Source organism: Plectropomus leopardus, chromosome 11 (genome assembly GCF_026936395.1).
Source record: "Plectropomus leopardus strain MGB_pleo_1.0 chromosome 11, ASM2693639v1, whole genome shotgun sequence".
NCBI lineage: Eukaryota > Metazoa > Chordata > Actinopteri > Perciformes > Serranidae > Plectropomus > Plectropomus leopardus.
In genome coordinates, this window is record NC_142186.1 from 21,008,134 (window position 1) to 21,027,006 (window position 18,873).

The following is an 18,873-nucleotide window of genomic DNA, read 5'->3' on the forward strand; positions in this document are numbered from 1 at the left end:
TTTTTGCCCATTATTCAGGTGATAGGTCGCAAAACAGGTCTGAGTACTAGTCAGGTGACAGCGACAAACCTCATTTGAGTGACAGGCGGTTCGACCAATCACGTTTCATGTTTTAATTCAGACAGCGAATCACAATCAAGGGGCGGGAACAAATGGCGAGTTTTTTTTCACGGGAGAGGAAATCCTAAGGAAATGTGTGGGATCACGCTCGGTGTTTCCAAGTAGCCAGGGCTTTATTGATAAACTATTTTCAGCGTGCAACGTTAGCTCACGCACACAAACACGGGTGTGGCGACCGACAAGTAAGGGGGGGAAGAGGGGAAGCGACCGTCGTTAGGTCAAAATGTCGATTCAGTACGAGGTGGAACAGCTGGCTGACAGCTACGGGGTTGCGGACTCGTTCCCCAAAGATTTCGATTATGGTGAAGAGGAGGCCGACATCGAGGACAGCCCGGCGCCGTCCGACAGCAAACCGAGGATCCTGCTCATGGGCTTAAGGAGAAGTGGCAAATCATCCATACAGAAGGTGGGCAGAGATGTTAAACTGTTAGCCTGTGATAGCTTCAAGTAAATGGGACGTTAGCCAAAATAGCTAATGATGATAGCTATGAAGCAGCAGATAACACGAGAGAGGAAATTAGTTAGCCTCCAGTGTTAGCTAGCTGTAGCTGTGAATTATTAACCAGGTGGACAGGAGACGCTAGGTGCATCTTTACTGATACATGTTCGTAAACCATGTGACTGTTGGGTTAACAACTTGTCCAACATGCCAAATATATCTTAGTCCCACCCAGCTGTGTGAGGCATTGGGCAGGTCGGATGTGAAGCTCTCACATGACTGCAACCCGACCACACCTTCCTTTCTGCAAGTCATAACACTTTGTTTGCAGTCAGTGCATCCTTTAGAGCACCTGCAGACAGGCCAGTATGCTCCCTAATTGTAATCATGGATGGGTTAATGAGGTTGTGGGGTCCCTGCTGACCCCCACCATGTGAAATATGTACCACGTGACCTCCATTAAATCCAGAACAACCAGGTTTTTCTGTAGAAAATGTTATTTCAGGGTGTCTCTAGGTCTTTAAAAGGCATTAAAATGTTTTAAATTCAATTTAATAAATTTCAGGTCTTAAAAGTCATTGCATAATCTTAATTTCCATAAACATTTGATCTTTTCTTTGTTGTTGTCAAAACAAGTCACGCTCTTCTGCAGAAGGTCCTCATTTCTGATGTTAAACCTACCATTTAACCTAAAACTTTTTCTTCATACTTGAACTTTCTGTTGGGAATGTGTAGTAGGGGTGGACGGATTATTGGCCTGAATGATTACTGGGACCAATATTTGGCATTTTGCAGATTATCTGTGTTATTATCAGTGTTTTATTTTAATGATGACCAATAAAATTTATTATAAGGTGCTAAGAAAGTGTCAGCATGGGAGGAACTTTTACTTTGTAAAACCTTAGGGAACTATTTTTAATTATTATTTTTTTAATTAAAATTTTCACTTTATGAAATAAAATGCTAGGAACTTGTCGTATATGATGTTGAATGTTTCAGTTTTAATTAAATGTTTGCTAAAGGCATTTAAACAAAGTTTTGTGTTGGTGTTTGTTATATTCAAAATTCTGAATATTCACAGAAAGATTTTCATTTTTGTTGTAAATGCATATCGGTTCCAAATATCGACCATTGGTCTCTTTAACTACTAATAATGGATATCGGTATCAGCTCTGAAAAAACAATAAGGGTTGACCCCTAATATGTAAATTAACCTTACTCACACTAATAACCATATTTCTACCTCTCCATGGGGCCACATATGTACTATTTACCTTTAAATTTAAATGCCATTTTTGAATGAGATAAAGAGGATTTGTCCAAAAAGAAGTCTTAATATGGTTAAAAAAACATATCTTGAAAGGATCTTAAAAAGTATTACATTTAAGTTTCTGATACATGCAGACACCTTGTATTGCCACCTAGATCCTTACGTTACCTGTCTTGTGATCAGTTTGCTTAGTGGATAAGGGGCTAAACAATGGCCACACTCATTACATATATGACTTTTGCTGTGGGAAGTAGCACCTTTGTGTTTTTCCCTATAGCTGAACGAGATAATTTAGGTTTTTTCCAGCTGGGGTTGTATGGGGAACTTAACGCTAGACAGTATATTTCATACGGTAGATGTCAATGCACGCTCCCAGTTTGGAGAAGCAGGCTGGAGTCCGACATAGACTCAATGTACTGCTGTTGAGGGGTCGGCAACAAAATATATTTTAGACACCTAAAACAACAATCCCAGTGTATATGAATTGTATGCTTCATTGAGAATATTTTCACTGCGTTACCTTGCTGTCAGACAGTGATTTCCAACTGGAAAATGAAGCCATAAAGTCACTGTCTTCAAAGTCAGACTCGTTATTTAACGTCGCTGAACACAGGAGCTGCTGGTCTACTGCTGCCTCGATCAGTTATTTTGTTTGTGTTACTATGTGACTTCGGCATTCGAAATGGTAAGTTTGGATTTACCATTTTGTCAGTGGATGCTAGTGGCTTTGATGGAAGTGAAGATGGGAACTGACGTCATTAACGGCTTTCCTGTTACAATGGGCTGTGTGTTGGAAAGACAAAGCGGTGAAGATACTCTCAATATAGCGAACAACCAAACTGATATAGATTGTTTTTAGCTGGGACTTTTTTGGGTTAGCTAAAAGACATTTTATTGCTGACCCCTGTCCATATAGACGCCGCTAAATCCTACACACTGCCCCTTTAATGTATTATTCCTAAATTTCCTAAAGGTTTTCCACCTCTGCTATAACTGCACTATAGTGCAGTAATTATTGTGGAAATTTGAATTAAGAATATGCATCGTGAGTGCAATATAAACTTAAGTAATAAAGCTCTTTAAATGATATTTTGGTACTTAAGTGGTGTGAATTTCCGATCAACTGTAAAAAATAATTCATCGAAACCAGTTGACGTGCAAAGAACCTGGGGCTTGTGGGGCCCCTTGGAGCCCATTTGGTTTGATTTGAGCTCTTTTTGTTTTGCGTGAGCCAACTTCTACAGCAAGGTTAGCTGTCTCACTTATATTCTTCAACTCTCCCGCTTTCAGACAGGCACTGCGGTTTAATAATAGATGAAATGCAGTTTTGCCGTCTATGATATTTTATTATTTATGTTAAAATTCAAGTGGGAGTAGAATCAGGTTTGATATAGCGTGACTCGCCAGGAGCTTATCCTACAGATCCTGCCTGAAGAGACAAAAGTAAATGGCAGTTTTTGGAACTGAAATGCACACATGTACTGTTTTGCAATAATCCACACACCGCCAGGTCTCAGACTAATGTTCTTCTGTAAGCCTCCAGTCTGGGCTGAAAACATGTGATTTGGCTTTTTGCTGGTTCATTGGCCTGCGACCTCAGCGACCCACAAACTGATTCAAAATGGCACCGGTGGTGAGAACATTCCCAGGTCCTTCACCATAAACCACTGCAACTTATTTTCTACCTGTAACTGTATTCATCAGACCAAGACCCTCACTGACCCTTAACCACATTTCACTTTACGGCTGCTGTTTTACTGTCTGCTGTCTGAATGCATGCAGCTGAAAAGTGCTGAGTGATGTGTGTTACATCAGAGTGAGTCTGCACTGTCGTGGCCTTTTCCCTCTTGCTCTGCATGTGACTTCTGAATGATTTGTGCTTGAATAATACCACAGAGGCAGTTTTGATTACATGTTGTGAAACAGTCATTTATAATACGTCACTATCTGTGAAGTAAAGGCTTTTTTTTTTTAAAGAAAGTTGTAGTCAGAGTATAAACTTATTACATACATGTTTCCTGCAGTATTAAATGATCAGCATTTGTCATAATTCTATAGACAAAGAATGTGTAAATTAAGTTAAAGTCTCAGCCATTTAACACAAGTTTAACAGTCAATTATCAAACATTAAAACAAAGGACAAAATTTAAAAATTTAATTATTGAAGGTGCGGAACAGGATGTCTTGAAAAAGATGCAAATACTTGAGAATATTTTGAGGGAATTTAATCTCATCACCTAATTTTTTTATCTGTATTATAGTTTATAGTTTTATTTTTGCACAATTAAAACACACAAAGAAGAAAAAATTAATTAATTAATTAAATACAGTGCAGGGAGAGGCAAAAAACCCATAGGGATTATTTAAAGCCTCCACCTAATGAAATTAACACGAGATTATTAAGAACTCAGAAGTACAGAAACATACAGAAAAAATACATAAAATAATACCAGTGATAGCAAACTACTAGTAACCAAATATGGTCTTGAGTCTTGAAAAGAAAATCCAGCGCACTGTTCTTGCACAGCATCAAAATTTATCAGTTATACTTAATATTTTGGTCCCTCTGGACCATCATCAAGAGTATTATTGAAATGTTCTTGAGAAATAGTGAAATACTCTTGACGAAGGTCCAGAGGGACTGAAAAGTTTAGTACAACCATTAAATTGTGATGCTGAGCAAGTGTGCAGGATCTTCTTTTCAAGACTTAAGTGATTATGAAAACAAAATATTAAATGAGTATTTAAATTCCATAATCAATGCATTTGATAAAAATAGCCACGAATATTGGTTTTTTTGGTGCAAATATTTCTGTAACGGCTCACAAAAGAATCATGTTTATTATTTTTTAAATTATTTTCTGTAGTATCTCCATGTTGATTATTTGTCCCACCAATAACGTGTTCTGCAGTGTTGTATAGATATTTATGTCGTATGTGTTGTCTTCACCTGGGCTCAGTTTGGTTATATTTATGTGTGATTTCACCGTCACCAGTTGTTTTAGAGAACTGAAGCTTCTGAAACTCTGAAAAGAAGCTCATAACCTGCTCTTGCACTGTTGGCGTGTTAATTTGGCTTAAGTGTTTTACAGAGCCTTGAAACTGTTCTTTGTGTGCAATATAATACAAGCTTTCAAGACTATTTTTTCTTATTTTTGATCGATCAAGTATGAATCATTACTTTAAGGAGTCCAAGTTACCCACAGCAAATCACCAACACGTCATCTGCATTTATTCCACTGAATCACAATTCTGCTTTCAGGTGGTGTTTCACAAAATGTCTCCCAACGAGACCTTGTTCCTGGAGAGCACCAACAAGATCTACAAGGACGACATCTCCAGCAGCTCCTTTGTTAACTTCCAGATTTGGGACTTCCCAGGTCAGGTGGACTTCTTTGACCCCACCTTCGACTACGAGATGATCTTCAGAGGGACGGGGGCATTGATATTTGTCATCGATGCTCAGGTAAAGAACAGGAAAAAAAGTGTTGATCTTGTCACTGACAGGATGTTTAAGTTTACAAACACTCATACATACTCAAGTTTACAAATCACTCATATTTTCCTTATCATCAAGGTAAAAATGCACACAGAAAGAAAACTACCTTTTTCTTGGTTAGTGATCAGTGTTGATGTAGTTTCCGGGAGAAGCCCTCGAGAATGAACTCAGTGACGGACAGCCAAAATAGCTGAGATAAAAGACAATTACACGCCGCGGCTTTGATGCCAGCGCTCTAAGTGCTTTCAAGAAGTAATCTCAGCTGCGATGTTAGCCACAGATGATCTGATCGCAGGGCTTATTTGTACTCAGAGGTGCATCAGATTCAATTAGTTTCAGCGGTCGGTCACACAGTGATAACTGAGGAGAAGTTGTTGTTCTCCTGCTGTTTTGGAAGACAATGCAACAGTCTATTTCCTCATACCTGGTTTAAAGCTGATGAGAAACTCCCTGTCCCGGAGCAACTCATGATTAGTGTTTGTGTTGTCTCTGTAACACTTTGAAGAGGCAGCGTGTGTTGATTTTCCTGTTCATCTACTGACAGGAGTTAGCTGTGGCATAGTTGTAATTGCAGCTCATCTATCGTGTATAATCATCTGCTGCACTAAATTATTTGTTTCTTCAGAAGGTTCATCAATCAAATGCAAGTTAGAGGTATCTTAAGGTTAAAAGATATTTCAGTACACTAGTACACCACTCAACACGTAACGGCGAGGGCCAGGAGGGGTGTTTAGATGGAGTTAAATCCGTCATCCAGCTGCAGCAACCAAGAAACTGTCACCTAGTTGACAAATAAATGCCTACATGTGATGTTCACAATATGATTTTATTTAAGCCTGAACGACATTCAACAGTTTACTGCTGCTGCTCTTGACTTGTTTGTATTTGACATACGGTCATGGTAACTTTTACGCTGCTCTCACTGCTCAAATTTAGCAGCGGATCTGGCATCTCTGCCAGCTATGATATCTGTCGAATGGTGTGTAGACTCCACCTGCTCGGCACACTGCAGGCGTACACCAGCGTGCTGATGGTTCACGCCAAGTAACTCATTTTTTCCCATACATATATTTATTCGGTCTTATTTTATTATACAATTACACGCAGGGCATTTGCGAAGCCTCTCCCTTCCCCGCCTTCTCTCTCTGTCATCAGACCATAAATGAGACAAGAATTTAATTTGCTCACCACCCCATGGTCCCTCACCTGGCTCCCCACCACTGTGGATTTCTTGGCTGGGAGGAGAGCGTGCAGCAGCTCACGGGGCAGACCTTCATTCAGCTGATGTAGCGACTCAAATTCAGCCAGCACAAACCTCCTGCTGTCACGTGTCACAGCCAGCTGGTAGCCAGCGGCAGCTCCGTGTTTAACCTGTGTAAATGGCAGCAACAAAAGTTTGCTGATCTGATGGCGAGTTAGACCGGAGATGCATGCACGCGTGATGATTGCCATGCGTCGGCTTGGTGGTTCGGCTGTGCATGTCCTTACGAATTAATGTGACACGAGATGCAGTACGTACATAAATAGCAGGAGTGTGCAGAGGGGATGTGACAGAGTTAACACAGCACAAGAGACACATACTCCCCATTGTCCCAACGGGCTTGATTTAGAGGCCTTACTTCCCACGACTGTTTCGCCACTGTCGCCTTTTCTGCCTTGATATCACCATTAACATGACAGTAACCTCTTTGAGTGTCGCCATGTCTGTTGTTTACATCCCATACATGTGGTAGTTGTTTATGACCTGAGTGCTCTCTTATGCTCTTTAGAGATATCCTCCAGAAACACGTGTCACGTATAGGCAAGTATATATATATACAAAAATGCTCATGATGCAGCCGAACGTGTATGCAGACACAAGGTCAAACAGCAAGCATATTCCTACTGCCTTGTCTCCATCCAGCAAGGTATGCAGTAGCTGCATGGAATGAGGCCGAGGACACACTGTTTGAGGCTGTAGCTAACATTAGCTACGTAAAAGTGAACTGGAAGCCGCAGCAATGACCCTTTAGCAAAGGTTAGCGGAAGGTTGCACTATTAGCAACATTGTCTCTGAAGCAATCTGCCAATTTTAACATGCATTTTTTTTTGTTATTTGTTAGGCTCTTTTAGACTGTCTTTCATAATTTCGTCTTCCTTTTTTTAATACGCTTTGTAGATAGCCAGTTGTTGCCAATGCTGGAATAGCAGATTTTGGGTTTTTGAATTAGACTTTCATCATCTTAAGGGACATGCACGGACATCTGCGTTTGTAGAACAGTCAATAAAAAAAATAAAGTGCCTGTCTGAAAAAACCTGTTATTGGCCAGTCTTTTGTCATTCATGGGTTAAATTTTCAAAATCTTGAAAACAGAGTCAAGAGGAGGTGCAGAACAATAATTTTCTCTCAGCCACTTGAATCACAATAAGCTCATAAGTTATTATTTGTCCAGTGATGCCAAAAAACTGCCTACTCCAGCTTTAATCGTTTTGTTCTCTAGAGCTTACAATCAGCTGACAGTATGGCAGAAATAAAGGGGATTATTTGTATGGTGATTGTGCGCATTAATGTAAAAATAGAAGTAAAAAAAAGGCTGTTGGATAAAGTCTTGATTTTTTTTTTTTTTTTTGCCAGTGTGATTTTTTTCTGAAAAGATATACATATTTCATATGTGTATTAATGCGTTACCTTCTCCCTCATAGGATGATTATGTGGAGGCCTTGGGCAGGCTTCACCTCACCGTATCGCGGGCTTACCGGGTCAATCCAGAGATCAACTTCGAGGTGTTTATCCACAAAGTGGACGGCCTCTCAGACGATCACAAGATCGAGACCCAGAGAGACATCCATCAGAGAGCCAATGACGACCTAGCAGACGCTAGCTTAGAAAAGCTGCACCTCAGGTACACTTAATTTAACATTTTATTAGTTTAGCTCTACATCTCAACAAGGCTGAAGAAGAAGTTATTTCATCCCTGCTGCCTATGCAGTCACAGAGGATGTTGGTATAGAGAGTCATTTTAATTTATGGTGTCTCACACACACTAATACAAACAGACACTCCTATTATCTTAATTTCTTAATTATTTCTCAATACTGCATAATAGTTATGCAAATAGGTTATCCTATTTCTCCTAATAACATAAGATTCAATTCAGACCTCGGCCCTTTGCTGCATGTGATCCCTTTTCTCTCCTTTCACGTTTAAACTGTCTTATCCTAATAAAGGAAAAAAAACACAGAAAAAAATCTTTAAAAACAAAACAAAACTGCAACACACATTGAATTTAACTGCCTGCAGTAAGACTGGTTCTACCCAGCAGATTTACCCAAATTTGATCAAAAACAGTCGCATTTTACATTGCTCAAACAGGGTGGTACATCAGCTAATCAGAAACCTTAAAAAAAGCATTTCCAGATTCAGTCTTTTTCCTAAGCTAACTTAAGTCACACTAGTATACTTGAATGTAACTGCACTCCAGATGTTAATGCAAATCAAAACATACGTTGTTACACATACAAGTCAATACTTTGGTGATTTATAGTTGCTAAATGGAATTTATTATTTTTCTTAGCAATTCTCTTTCGTTAAAACAACTTCTTGCTGCCACAATACTTGGAGGTGCTATCAGCCAGTCAGTCACACTTCCCTCTGCAGCCAATTTGTGTTGCGTTTGAAAGTGAAAATAAGGCTGCATACACAAACAGAGAAAGCTTCCCATTTTTTTTCGCCTGCACATGTAGTACAACGTTATTTTATCCGAGGTATATGACTTGTAATCTAATCTCTGAGGCGAAGAGTTTTATCAAGATGTGGAACTTCCTCGGGCAGCAGACTGATGATAAATGACATAAATATGATAGCTTGTGTGCATCACTTGTAACATGAGAGAAAACATGAAGCAATGAGGAAAAAAAAAAAACTCTGGTTAGGTAGGGCTTTGTTGTAATAAAGCCCAAACTTGAGAGCGCCTGCTGTAGTTGATATGTGTTTGGAGTTTTTTGTGTGTGTCGCACATTAGTTCAGAGCAGAAACTTGGTTGGTTAGTCTCATGATGTCAGTAGTGTTGGTGCACAGCAGCCTGTGTCCTGCATACTCTCAGTGTCACTGTGAGATTCCTCTTTAACCTCCTAATGAAGACACAACTTGTGCTTCAGATACCAGAGCTGTTTTGATTCAAGTTCCCAAAGTCTGACATATTTAAAATAAAGAGAGAAGACTAAAATTTACAATTATTGTTGGTCCATATTCCTCAGTGTCACTGTGCAGTAGTTAACACCATCAACACTGTAGGAGATTTCTTGGTTCTGAGGAAATAGCTCTTTAAAAGACCTGAGCAGAGCTGATTAAAAAATAATAATAATAAAAAGCAATTATCAGTTCTCTTACTGATTCCTGATCAGTTTTTGTGTGAAAAAAAATGCAGGCCCACGAGAGTTTGCAGCATCAATGCAGAATTTATAATATCTCTGAGCCTGAGCACAGTATAGAAACTGTAGAAAAAAGTGTATGTCATCATCTAAAATGGATGAAATGAGAGAATATTTGCACAACATTTTCATTTAGGGTTATTTAAACAAAGACAATTCTGCTAAGCTTGCGAGTGTGCAATGATGTTATTATAGCGTTTGATATTTACCCTCAGCCATGCTGCTCATTTGTTGAGCAGTGCAACTTGTGCATAAATAAGACTGTCAAATACATCGCACTTCTGAAGTTTGAGCTCATGTTGTGTAGAAAGATTTTTCAGTATATTGCTGGTGTTTGCACCCTAATGATCAGTTTACAGACATTACAACATAGGCGTCACTGTTATTTCCTGTTCTTTCCTCTTGAAATGAAGCCACGCTTTGAAATGTTTTTTTTCCTCTCCACCAGGACTCCTTCTTCTCAAGTTTCCAGCAGGGTAGACGCAGTTTGATGTAATTGTTTTGCAATGCACAACTGTCAAAAAAACATACCATCGTCCATTAAAAAAATGAATAAGCTTATGGACAAACGATTCTCACATATCGGAAAATTTGGAACCGGCTCTCAATTATCAAACCTAATAGCTCAGTGAATATTTGTTTTAAATGTGAGTTTGCTTTTTGCTATTTTACTTCATTTAAAGCCATAGGCATATTTTTGATTAATGGTCAGTCAAAATGAAAAGGGGTACATTTTGGCTGAGGAAACTTCTGATGGCCATTTATAACATGACTAATGGAGACATTAATAAATAATTCATGATAGAGCTGAAATAATAAGCGATTAGTTGATGGAAAAAAATATTGATAACAATTTTGATAATTGATGTAATCAAAGTTTTTATCAAACCAAAATACTAAAATTTCACTGGTTTCAGCCTGCTTATCATCAAATGCGATAATAGTTCCCCTTGTTTATGTGGTGCGCCATTGTAACTCCAATATGTTTGGGTTTTGTTTGCCAGACAAAACCAACAAGACGACATCAGTCTGGGCTCTGGAAAAGAGTTGTTCTTTATTTTTGTTGTTTGTTTCTTTTTTGGTGTTTTTTAGACCAAAAGATTAATCGATTCCAAAAATTCAATGGAAATGACTTGATATTGAAAATAATTTTTTGTTGCAGCCCTAATCCAAAAATTAAAAAACTCATTAATCGCAGTGTTTGCCTGATCTCAGTCAGCTCTGCAGCGGCTTTACTGTTGACGTTTGCTCTGTGTCGGCACACACTGCTCTGTGCTTTATGTTGGGAGAAATTGTTGTTTATTCCGATCAGACAGCCGGAGCAGTTCCGGATATATAGCAGAGCTGAGGAGCCTTTTTTTCTTTCTTTTTTTTGCCCTGCCTTGTGGCTCTCTGGTTCTTTCCTCACTGTAATACATTGTAAAGTTGAGCTTCTGCCAAGTGTATGCAGACATTTGGCTCAGGCCTCTGGCTTCCTCAGTGTGTGACCTTTTTTATTTTTGTATCGCAGTAACCAAAGTCCATGAATCATGAGTGTCCAGTGTTGTCATATGATGGCAGATTTTTGCCATCAAGTACTTATTCCTGAGTTTGTACGTCTGAATCCAGCCTGAATGCTTCGATCAACAGCTTCTTTCTTCCGTCCAGTGTCTGTGTCATGTGATGGCATGACTATCTGTATTTTTACCTGCTTTCATTTTTATTTTGAGGAAGTGCAGGGTTTCCTGCTAGTAACTGCTTACTGACTTCCTTTTATGTTGTTCTCATTCAGTTTTTACTTGACGAGTATTTACGACCACTCCATCTTTGAGGCCTTCAGCAAAGTGGTGCAGAAGCTCATTCCTCAGCTTCCCACGCTGGAGAACCTCCTAAACATCTTCATTTCTGTAAGTAAAGAGCAGACAACACTTAAATGAAATGTGAATGAAATGTTTTGTCAGTCTGTCATTGACCAGCGTGATTTTTGTGTGACAGGCTGCATCATGTGAGTCACTGCCAGTCGTATGTCACTTTATGATTAGCACTTCCTCCAGCGCCCTCACAGTCTGTGATTGTGATGCTGGTCTCTGGATGTTGCACACATTTCCAATTATATATTTTGCATCCATAAAAACAGGCAGGGAGTGCTTTTTTACATGATATTTGCTAATACTAGTGTGTATTCCAAAATGTACTTAATATTCTGGTATCCAGACAGTTTAAGAAAAGCCCTCAGTGACAGACAAAATATCTCCTTGAAGAGGTTTAAGTACGAAGCTCAAACTCTGTCTGTGGATGTTATACTTCATGAGTAAGTGCTGAAAGGTACTTCAAAGAGCATTGAGTTGAACTTAGTGCCTCTGCCTTTGGGATGACTTCTAAGATTCGGCTTTGAAACGTTTGATTTTTGGCTGTGTATATGTCGTCTTTTGGCACACCTCCTGTCTTCACTGGATGATTTAAGTTGCGTTTAATACATTAAATAAAACCTTCTATTTTGATGGAAGCCTTGTGAACTCAGTTGAACCAAAGTGAAGCCCAGTACTTTGTTGGTTCCTCATTTACATGCTTGAGGTATCACAATATATGTAATTTAAATCACAACATCAGTCTTTTTATATCTATCAGTGTATAGTTTTGCAGATTTCGATGTGTGTATTGATGAGTTTTAGAAAATCAGTTGAGAAATGTTGGAATGTTTTTGTCTAATTGAGCAAATTAAATATCTGACAAATAAAGATACTAAAATGCCATGTCGGGCAATTAAATCTAACAACTCAATTGCAAGAATGGACAAGTGGTAAATAAGAATGAAACGCATTGGATTTTTCTGTTTTATTAAAGCTGATGAAGGAAGTAGTCAAGGAGCTTAGAGTTGCACATGCACAGTACTGACTCGGCACTTCTCAAACTTGCAAGTGAGAAATAACACTCAAGTTTAATACTGAACTTCATCACATTGACGCGAAATCATATAAAAATCCAATGTTAGCCTTAAACAGTCCATGTCAGTGATTTGTTTTATTTGCTGACAATGGCCTAAATAATGCACTGTGGTATGAAAAGGCCAACCTCCACTGTATAAACAGCTTTAAGTATCTAGGGCAGAAACACTAAGTAGATTAATGGTTAGCAACAATTTCTACATTGGTAAATTGTTTTAAGTTTGTTTTTTCTAAGAAGATATTCATCAGATCCAAATTCTAAAATGTAGATATTTACAGGTTAATTTATTCCTTTGTGAATGGAAAGTAGAGTATTTCAGATTTTGGACTGTTAGCTGGAGAAATTAAGCAGTTTTATTTTGTCATCTTTTGCTTCAGAAAAATGTGATTTCATGGTTGTCTGACATTTTATAGATCAAACTCAAGAGAATGATTGTCAGATTAATGAAAATAGTTCTTAGTTCAGGGTGTCTGCGGTCATGGAAAACCTGGAAAAGTCATGAGATTTCACAGTTAGGTTTTCCGGGCCAGGTAAAATGAAATTAATAAAAATCATTGAAAGTGTTGAAAAAGTCATAGAATTTTATTTTGTTGTAATGCATGTAGCGCTAATGTGTGTCGATGTGTGATGTTTCGTTTACCATCACATACGTTTCTTAATTTTCTCCCCTCGCTCTGTCTGTCTCTCATCCCTTTATGCATGCCACCCACCTAAAATTATTTTTGAATAGTGTGTCTGATATATTTGAAAACCGCTAAGCCAGTGGGTCAAGAAACAAAAAATGTTAATATGTGTGCTTAAAAAGTAATGGAAAATTTTTGAAATTTTGTCCATGAAAACGCACGAGTTATCAAATTAGAATTGTCTGTCTGAGTGTTTGTCTTATCACCAATTGTGTGTGTGTGTGTGTATATATATATATATATATATATATCAAATGTTCAATGTAAGGTATTCGGAAGTGGAGCTATCATGTCCTTTTTTCCCTTTTTCTTCATCACTCCTCTTCCTCTCCTCCTCAGAATTCAGGTATAGAGAAGGCCTTTCTGTTTGATGTGGTCAGTAAGATCTACATCGCCACAGACAGCTCTCCTGTAGACATGCAGTCCTATGAACTGTGCTGTGATATGATCGATGTGGTCATTGACGTCTCCTGCATCTACGGGTGAGTGTGTTTTATTTGTCTGTTTCTACATAAGTAACGGAGGTCAGAGTTTTTTTCAGCTCTTCCTGTCATTCAGATGCAGTTTGCTTTTTCTCCAGCTTCAACTTTATACTAGTGAATTTAAAAAACATAGGGAGAAGAATCTATAGAGTAGAATTTTGAGTATACTTTCTGTATAAATTTGCATGTTAAATAAAGAGAAAAACATACATTTCATAACAGTTTAGGGTGTAGAGTTCACCCCTTTGTTGTCTGAGGATGCTTTCATTGAAGCATAACTTAATTTATGCATGTATTTGCTTAATTAATCCACATCCGCAAGCTGCAATTTATTTCACTTTTTCTCCTGAACATTGTGTTGTGTTTTGTTGTGCCTCACCAGTCTGAGGGAGGACGGCAGCGGCAGCGCCTACGACAAGGAGTCCATGGCCATCATCAAGCTCAACAACACCACTGTGCTGTACCTGAAAGAGGTCACCAAGTTCCTGGCCCTTGTCTGCATCCTGCGAGAAGAAAGCTTCGAGCGCAAAGGTAAACTGTCAGAGAGATCTGTGATCCCCTGGAGCTCATTTGGCTTAATTTGGCTAATGGTGATATGGCCGTGTGTCAGGTGTTTTCATATTTTCTTCTACATTATTCTAGCATTACAGCCAGTGTGTATGAAGTCAAAGCTTTACATTGTAATATGTTGAAATAAGTATGTTCAAGGGAAAATCCAGCAATGTAGTGTTAAAGTTGTGGAACTTGCATTAGACAGATTTTTGAAAAAATAAAAAAAATGTATGCATACTTTTCCTTCATGATATAGATTAAGGTGCCAAGTATCGATCCAATGCCATTGCTTTAAATAAAAATAAATAAATAAATTAACAGCGGTACACTACTAACCCATTTCCATGTCACAAAGCCAAATAAAATGTGTTAGAATGGAAAAGAGACGAATATATCTCATGTATTACATATACAGTATATATCCATGGATTGCTCAGTATGCCCTTAGCACGTCCTTTTATAATACTAAAAGTGTGCACAGGAAAATCTACCCATCATTTCAGACTCTTCTACTCAGCGCTGATACGCACACAGCAACATTTGATTGGTCGATAGATTCGCGCCCATGCATCATGGGATATATTTTGCACCCATTCAGCTATTAGCTAACGACAGCAGCAGCTCCTTTTAACGCAGATAAATGGATTTGTGATCACAGCAGACATCTTTTGTTTTTTGTTTTTTAAAGACGTAAAGTAACACTGCTGTTCCATGCTGGATTTTAAAGCTTCTGAAAAGATTATAATCACACCAGGGCACTCATTACAAAGCTACAAAAGTGACGATCCCAGACAATTTAAAGTAAAGTTTTCTATACTGCAGCGTTCAGGAGATATTCTAAAATTGCTAACTTGAGTTCTTTGATGTCGTATACAACATCAACGACCATATGTTATAATTTACCAATAAATAATGTGTTATCCGATCAGTGCGTAACCTTGCGTAGTCACTGATGGCTGATTGAATGTTATAGGCAGAATCCGAGGCATTTTCAAAACTGTTAATGGAACAGCTCCAGCCTCTAATATGTTTCAAACTCCAAAACACTTGACACACACTTGCATACTCTTCTTATAATGCAATTTAATAACATATTTTGTCAGACCCTCCTTCCCCGGTAACATCAGACTTCATACAAACAGTTTGTAACACAGTGTTTCTTTAAGAAGCCCGAGCCCAAACCGAGATAACACTGATGATATTATCATGGTTATTTTTTCAGGCTTTAGAGAGCGCTCTCAAAATCCACACAGGAAATGACAACTGTTTTCACAGTCTTAGCAGTACTCTTGGTAATAAGTAACCTGATCTGTTTCTGCTAAATTGGTCGAGAACCTCTTTAACTTTGCAATAAATGCTGCATGATGGAGGCGCTCATCCTTCGGCACTTTCATTTTTGTAGTTGATGTGGTTTTTATTACTTTATTACATACATACTCATTACATTATTACATTAAAAAGTTGCAGATGGGTTTAGCAGTGAATTACATTATTCTACAGATGTTCTTTTTGTTATGGATGTAAAATAATAACTTATTTATGGGGAGAAAAATTGAAAATAAATGCACAAATTGGTTCTTGAGTTTCTTTTCTTACTACTTTTCCTCAGATTTTTCATGTTCTGGTAATGCATTGTAAATAGTTAAGAGCCTAACATGAAATCACTTTAAATACTCTGAATCAAATGGGCATTTTTCCTTTAGTTTTCACCAAATATTGTTTGTACTGTTATAGTTGGGACTAATTTAGCTTATGACCCTTCAATATACAGGCTGAAGCAACTTTAATGTAAAGGAAGTTTTTACTTGTCACTGTTTCCAATGTGTGCTTGCTCATGGTGGTTAATTGTTGGGTCTCTGTAAATGAAAAGAGTATGGTCCAGAGCTGTTCTGTATAGTGTACTGAGATGACTTTTGTTACGCAAATAAAGTTGACTTGAATTTATTTCAATCCAGAATAGGAAGCACAAGAACATTCAGACTTTTCACTGGTTTTCTGTGTGCAGATATTGTGACAAAAAGAAAGACACACGTGTCACTTTAAGGCATAATCATCTTTTGTATCTTTCTTCCTTCTTTAGGGTTAATAGACTACAACTTCCACTGTTTCCGGAAGGCCATACATGAAGTATTTGAGGTAGGTGTTTCCACCCAGCGTCCGGCGGGCTCCAAGGCGGTTGGCTCGCCCTGCAGCAAGGCTGTCGCACTGAATGGCACGCCGCGCAATACTGTCTAGACACTGATGCAAAACAAAAAGACGCAAAAAGAGGGTAGAGGAAAAGAAAGATGGAGAAGGGCTAGAGAGCCTTTAGAGGAGAGACTGCTAAACCCACCGGCGCGCCAATCACAATCCCTCGCTCCCACCACTCAAAGTACTGTGAGACGGCCTGAGCCAAGTGTGTGTGAGACTGCACTGGAGCGTGGGGGTGGGGGGGGGGGGGTCAGGCTTCTCAAGCTGGGATGGAAGGGAAATTCAAGTGTTCGTTACAGGCGATTGCAACGCACCGTGTTGGCTGTGAGGAAGTCAAAGAGAGTAAAACTGCACCTGGATTGGAAAAAATGTTCAGGATCTTTCTTTGGATTTTTCTTAAAGCGGTCAAAGGCTGTGATAATTAGCTGCTGGTCCCTCCAAATAAACAGTGTGAGGAGGGAACACAAACACTTGTCGTAACCCTCTCGCTCATGGACGAATTGTGATGTCAGTTTTACAGGAATCTTGTCTAGTGATGAACCCACCCCGACCACTTCTGTGCTGATTAAAAAAAGAAAAAAAAAAGATGGTGGATGTGAACTGCTAGTCCTAACCCTCACACGTTCAGAGATGGCCTTATGTAGATGAAGCTTGTCTGCAGTGCAAGCTCCCTCTCACCACCACTCACCTCACCTTACCTGAATGCTGCCCAAAACTCGCTTTTTGGTTTCACTTGTGAAGGGAAAACAACGTTTTGTGAGCAGACCGAAAAGGGATTGTGCTGTCCATCTGACTTGGTCTCGTGTGTGTGTGTGTGTGTGTGTGTCTGTGTGCGTGAGTGTGTATGCAGGTATAAATGTTGTGTGTGTGTGTGTAGGTTTAGGTGTATATGTATGTATGAGTGGGTGTGTTTGTGTCAATGAGAGGTTTTGATTGGATCCCAGACTGGGACCTTTACAGAAAGAGTTGATGTCCTTCTTCTAAATAACAGCAGCTTAGCATAATTAAACTCTTTTCAATCAGTGAAAGTAACCTTTCTGTGTGTGCTCCACTGAAAATCACACTTTTGATTGACTTCATGATAAGTTGTAAAATAAGTTTGTTGGTATTGGATATATTCTTTACAAAAGCACTGCCAAAATGGTTGAATGACTCAGATACAGTAAAACAAAGAAAATGTCATGATTAAAACTTTATTTGTTGCCATCTGAGAAAGAAATTCATTAGGTTGAGATGAACGACTGATGGAGAGGTTCACACTCCACATTGGCTGTCTGAGACATTTTGGGATGATTATATAATCTGATTTAATGATGCATGATTTTCCACTTACAGTTTCAGTCCTGCTGAAAATTTTTAGTTTTGGTTTTAGTTTGGCTCTGTTCAGCAGGATTCACAAAAACAAAATGTGTCCATTCCAAGCATGCATACATCAGTGTGATGTCAAATTGTTTCGTTCTCAATCATAACATTGCTCATTGCATTTAAAAGGTAAGAAAATTAAACTAACCCAGATGATTAAACAGATAAACAAGGAGGAAAAAAAGACCAAATTTTATTACTTTTACAGTTACAATGACACACAACATGTTCATGTCTGTTTGTTTATGTCAGGAGGGAGATATGGCAACTACCTGACTCATGAAGCAGGATTACAGCGTTATCTTGAGACATTTGCTGAGTTAAGTGCCTGTGAAACCTGTTTTTGGATCTTACTCAGCAAAGTTTTATTCCGGTTGCACGGTGAACTTGCTTCTTGAAACAGGCCCGAGATCTTCTCGACCCAGACGTTATCAGTCACCTGAAAATAAACACTTGCACATCAGAACTGTGATGGATGATTGATTTCATGTATTGTGATGCTATACTATGTGAAATAAATGACAATTTAAATTTTGTTTTCGTCAGTTTTAATGAGTGGTGAAGTAGCTTATTAAAGAGACACTTCAACCCAAAATCAAAAAGACCTTTTTCCTCCCACCTGTACTGCTGTTTATCAATCTAGATTGTGTTGGTGTGAGTTGGCACTTGGCTTGTGCTGCTAAAAATGCAAAAAAAAAAAGAAATCTAAAAAACTAAACAGTAATGTCTCTTTCCAGAATTCATGACCCAGTTATTCAAAATAATCCATAGAACCTGTCGTGAACAATTTTATGTAGGAACTATTTTTCTCATATGGAGTTATAGCCACATCCATATCACTACTCAGAAGGAAGTGAACATCTATTGCCAGCCCACCGAGCATGACTGAGCTCCGTAACATTACAGCTCATCCGAGGAGGACGCCATTAATGCTGACAGCT

The 18,873-nt window shown here is 38.6% G+C and overlaps 1 protein-coding gene across 1 annotated transcript; it reads left to right on the forward strand.

The window, feature by feature from the left end:
• The first annotated feature begins 152 nt into the window (after positions 1-152).
• Positions 153-18,467, forward strand: rragca (Ras-related GTP binding Ca). The gene is made up of 7 exons (XM_042489166.2): positions 153-526; positions 5,092-5,295; positions 8,011-8,210; positions 11,510-11,624; positions 13,686-13,828; positions 14,211-14,359; positions 16,461-18,467. Exons 1-7 carry the CDS (start codon positions 344-346, stop codon positions 16,613-16,615), a joined length of 1,149 nt encoding a protein of 382 aa, XP_042345100.1. The 5' UTR covers positions 153-343; the 3' UTR covers positions 16,616-18,467.
• Positions 18,468-18,873: the final 406 nt, after the last annotated feature.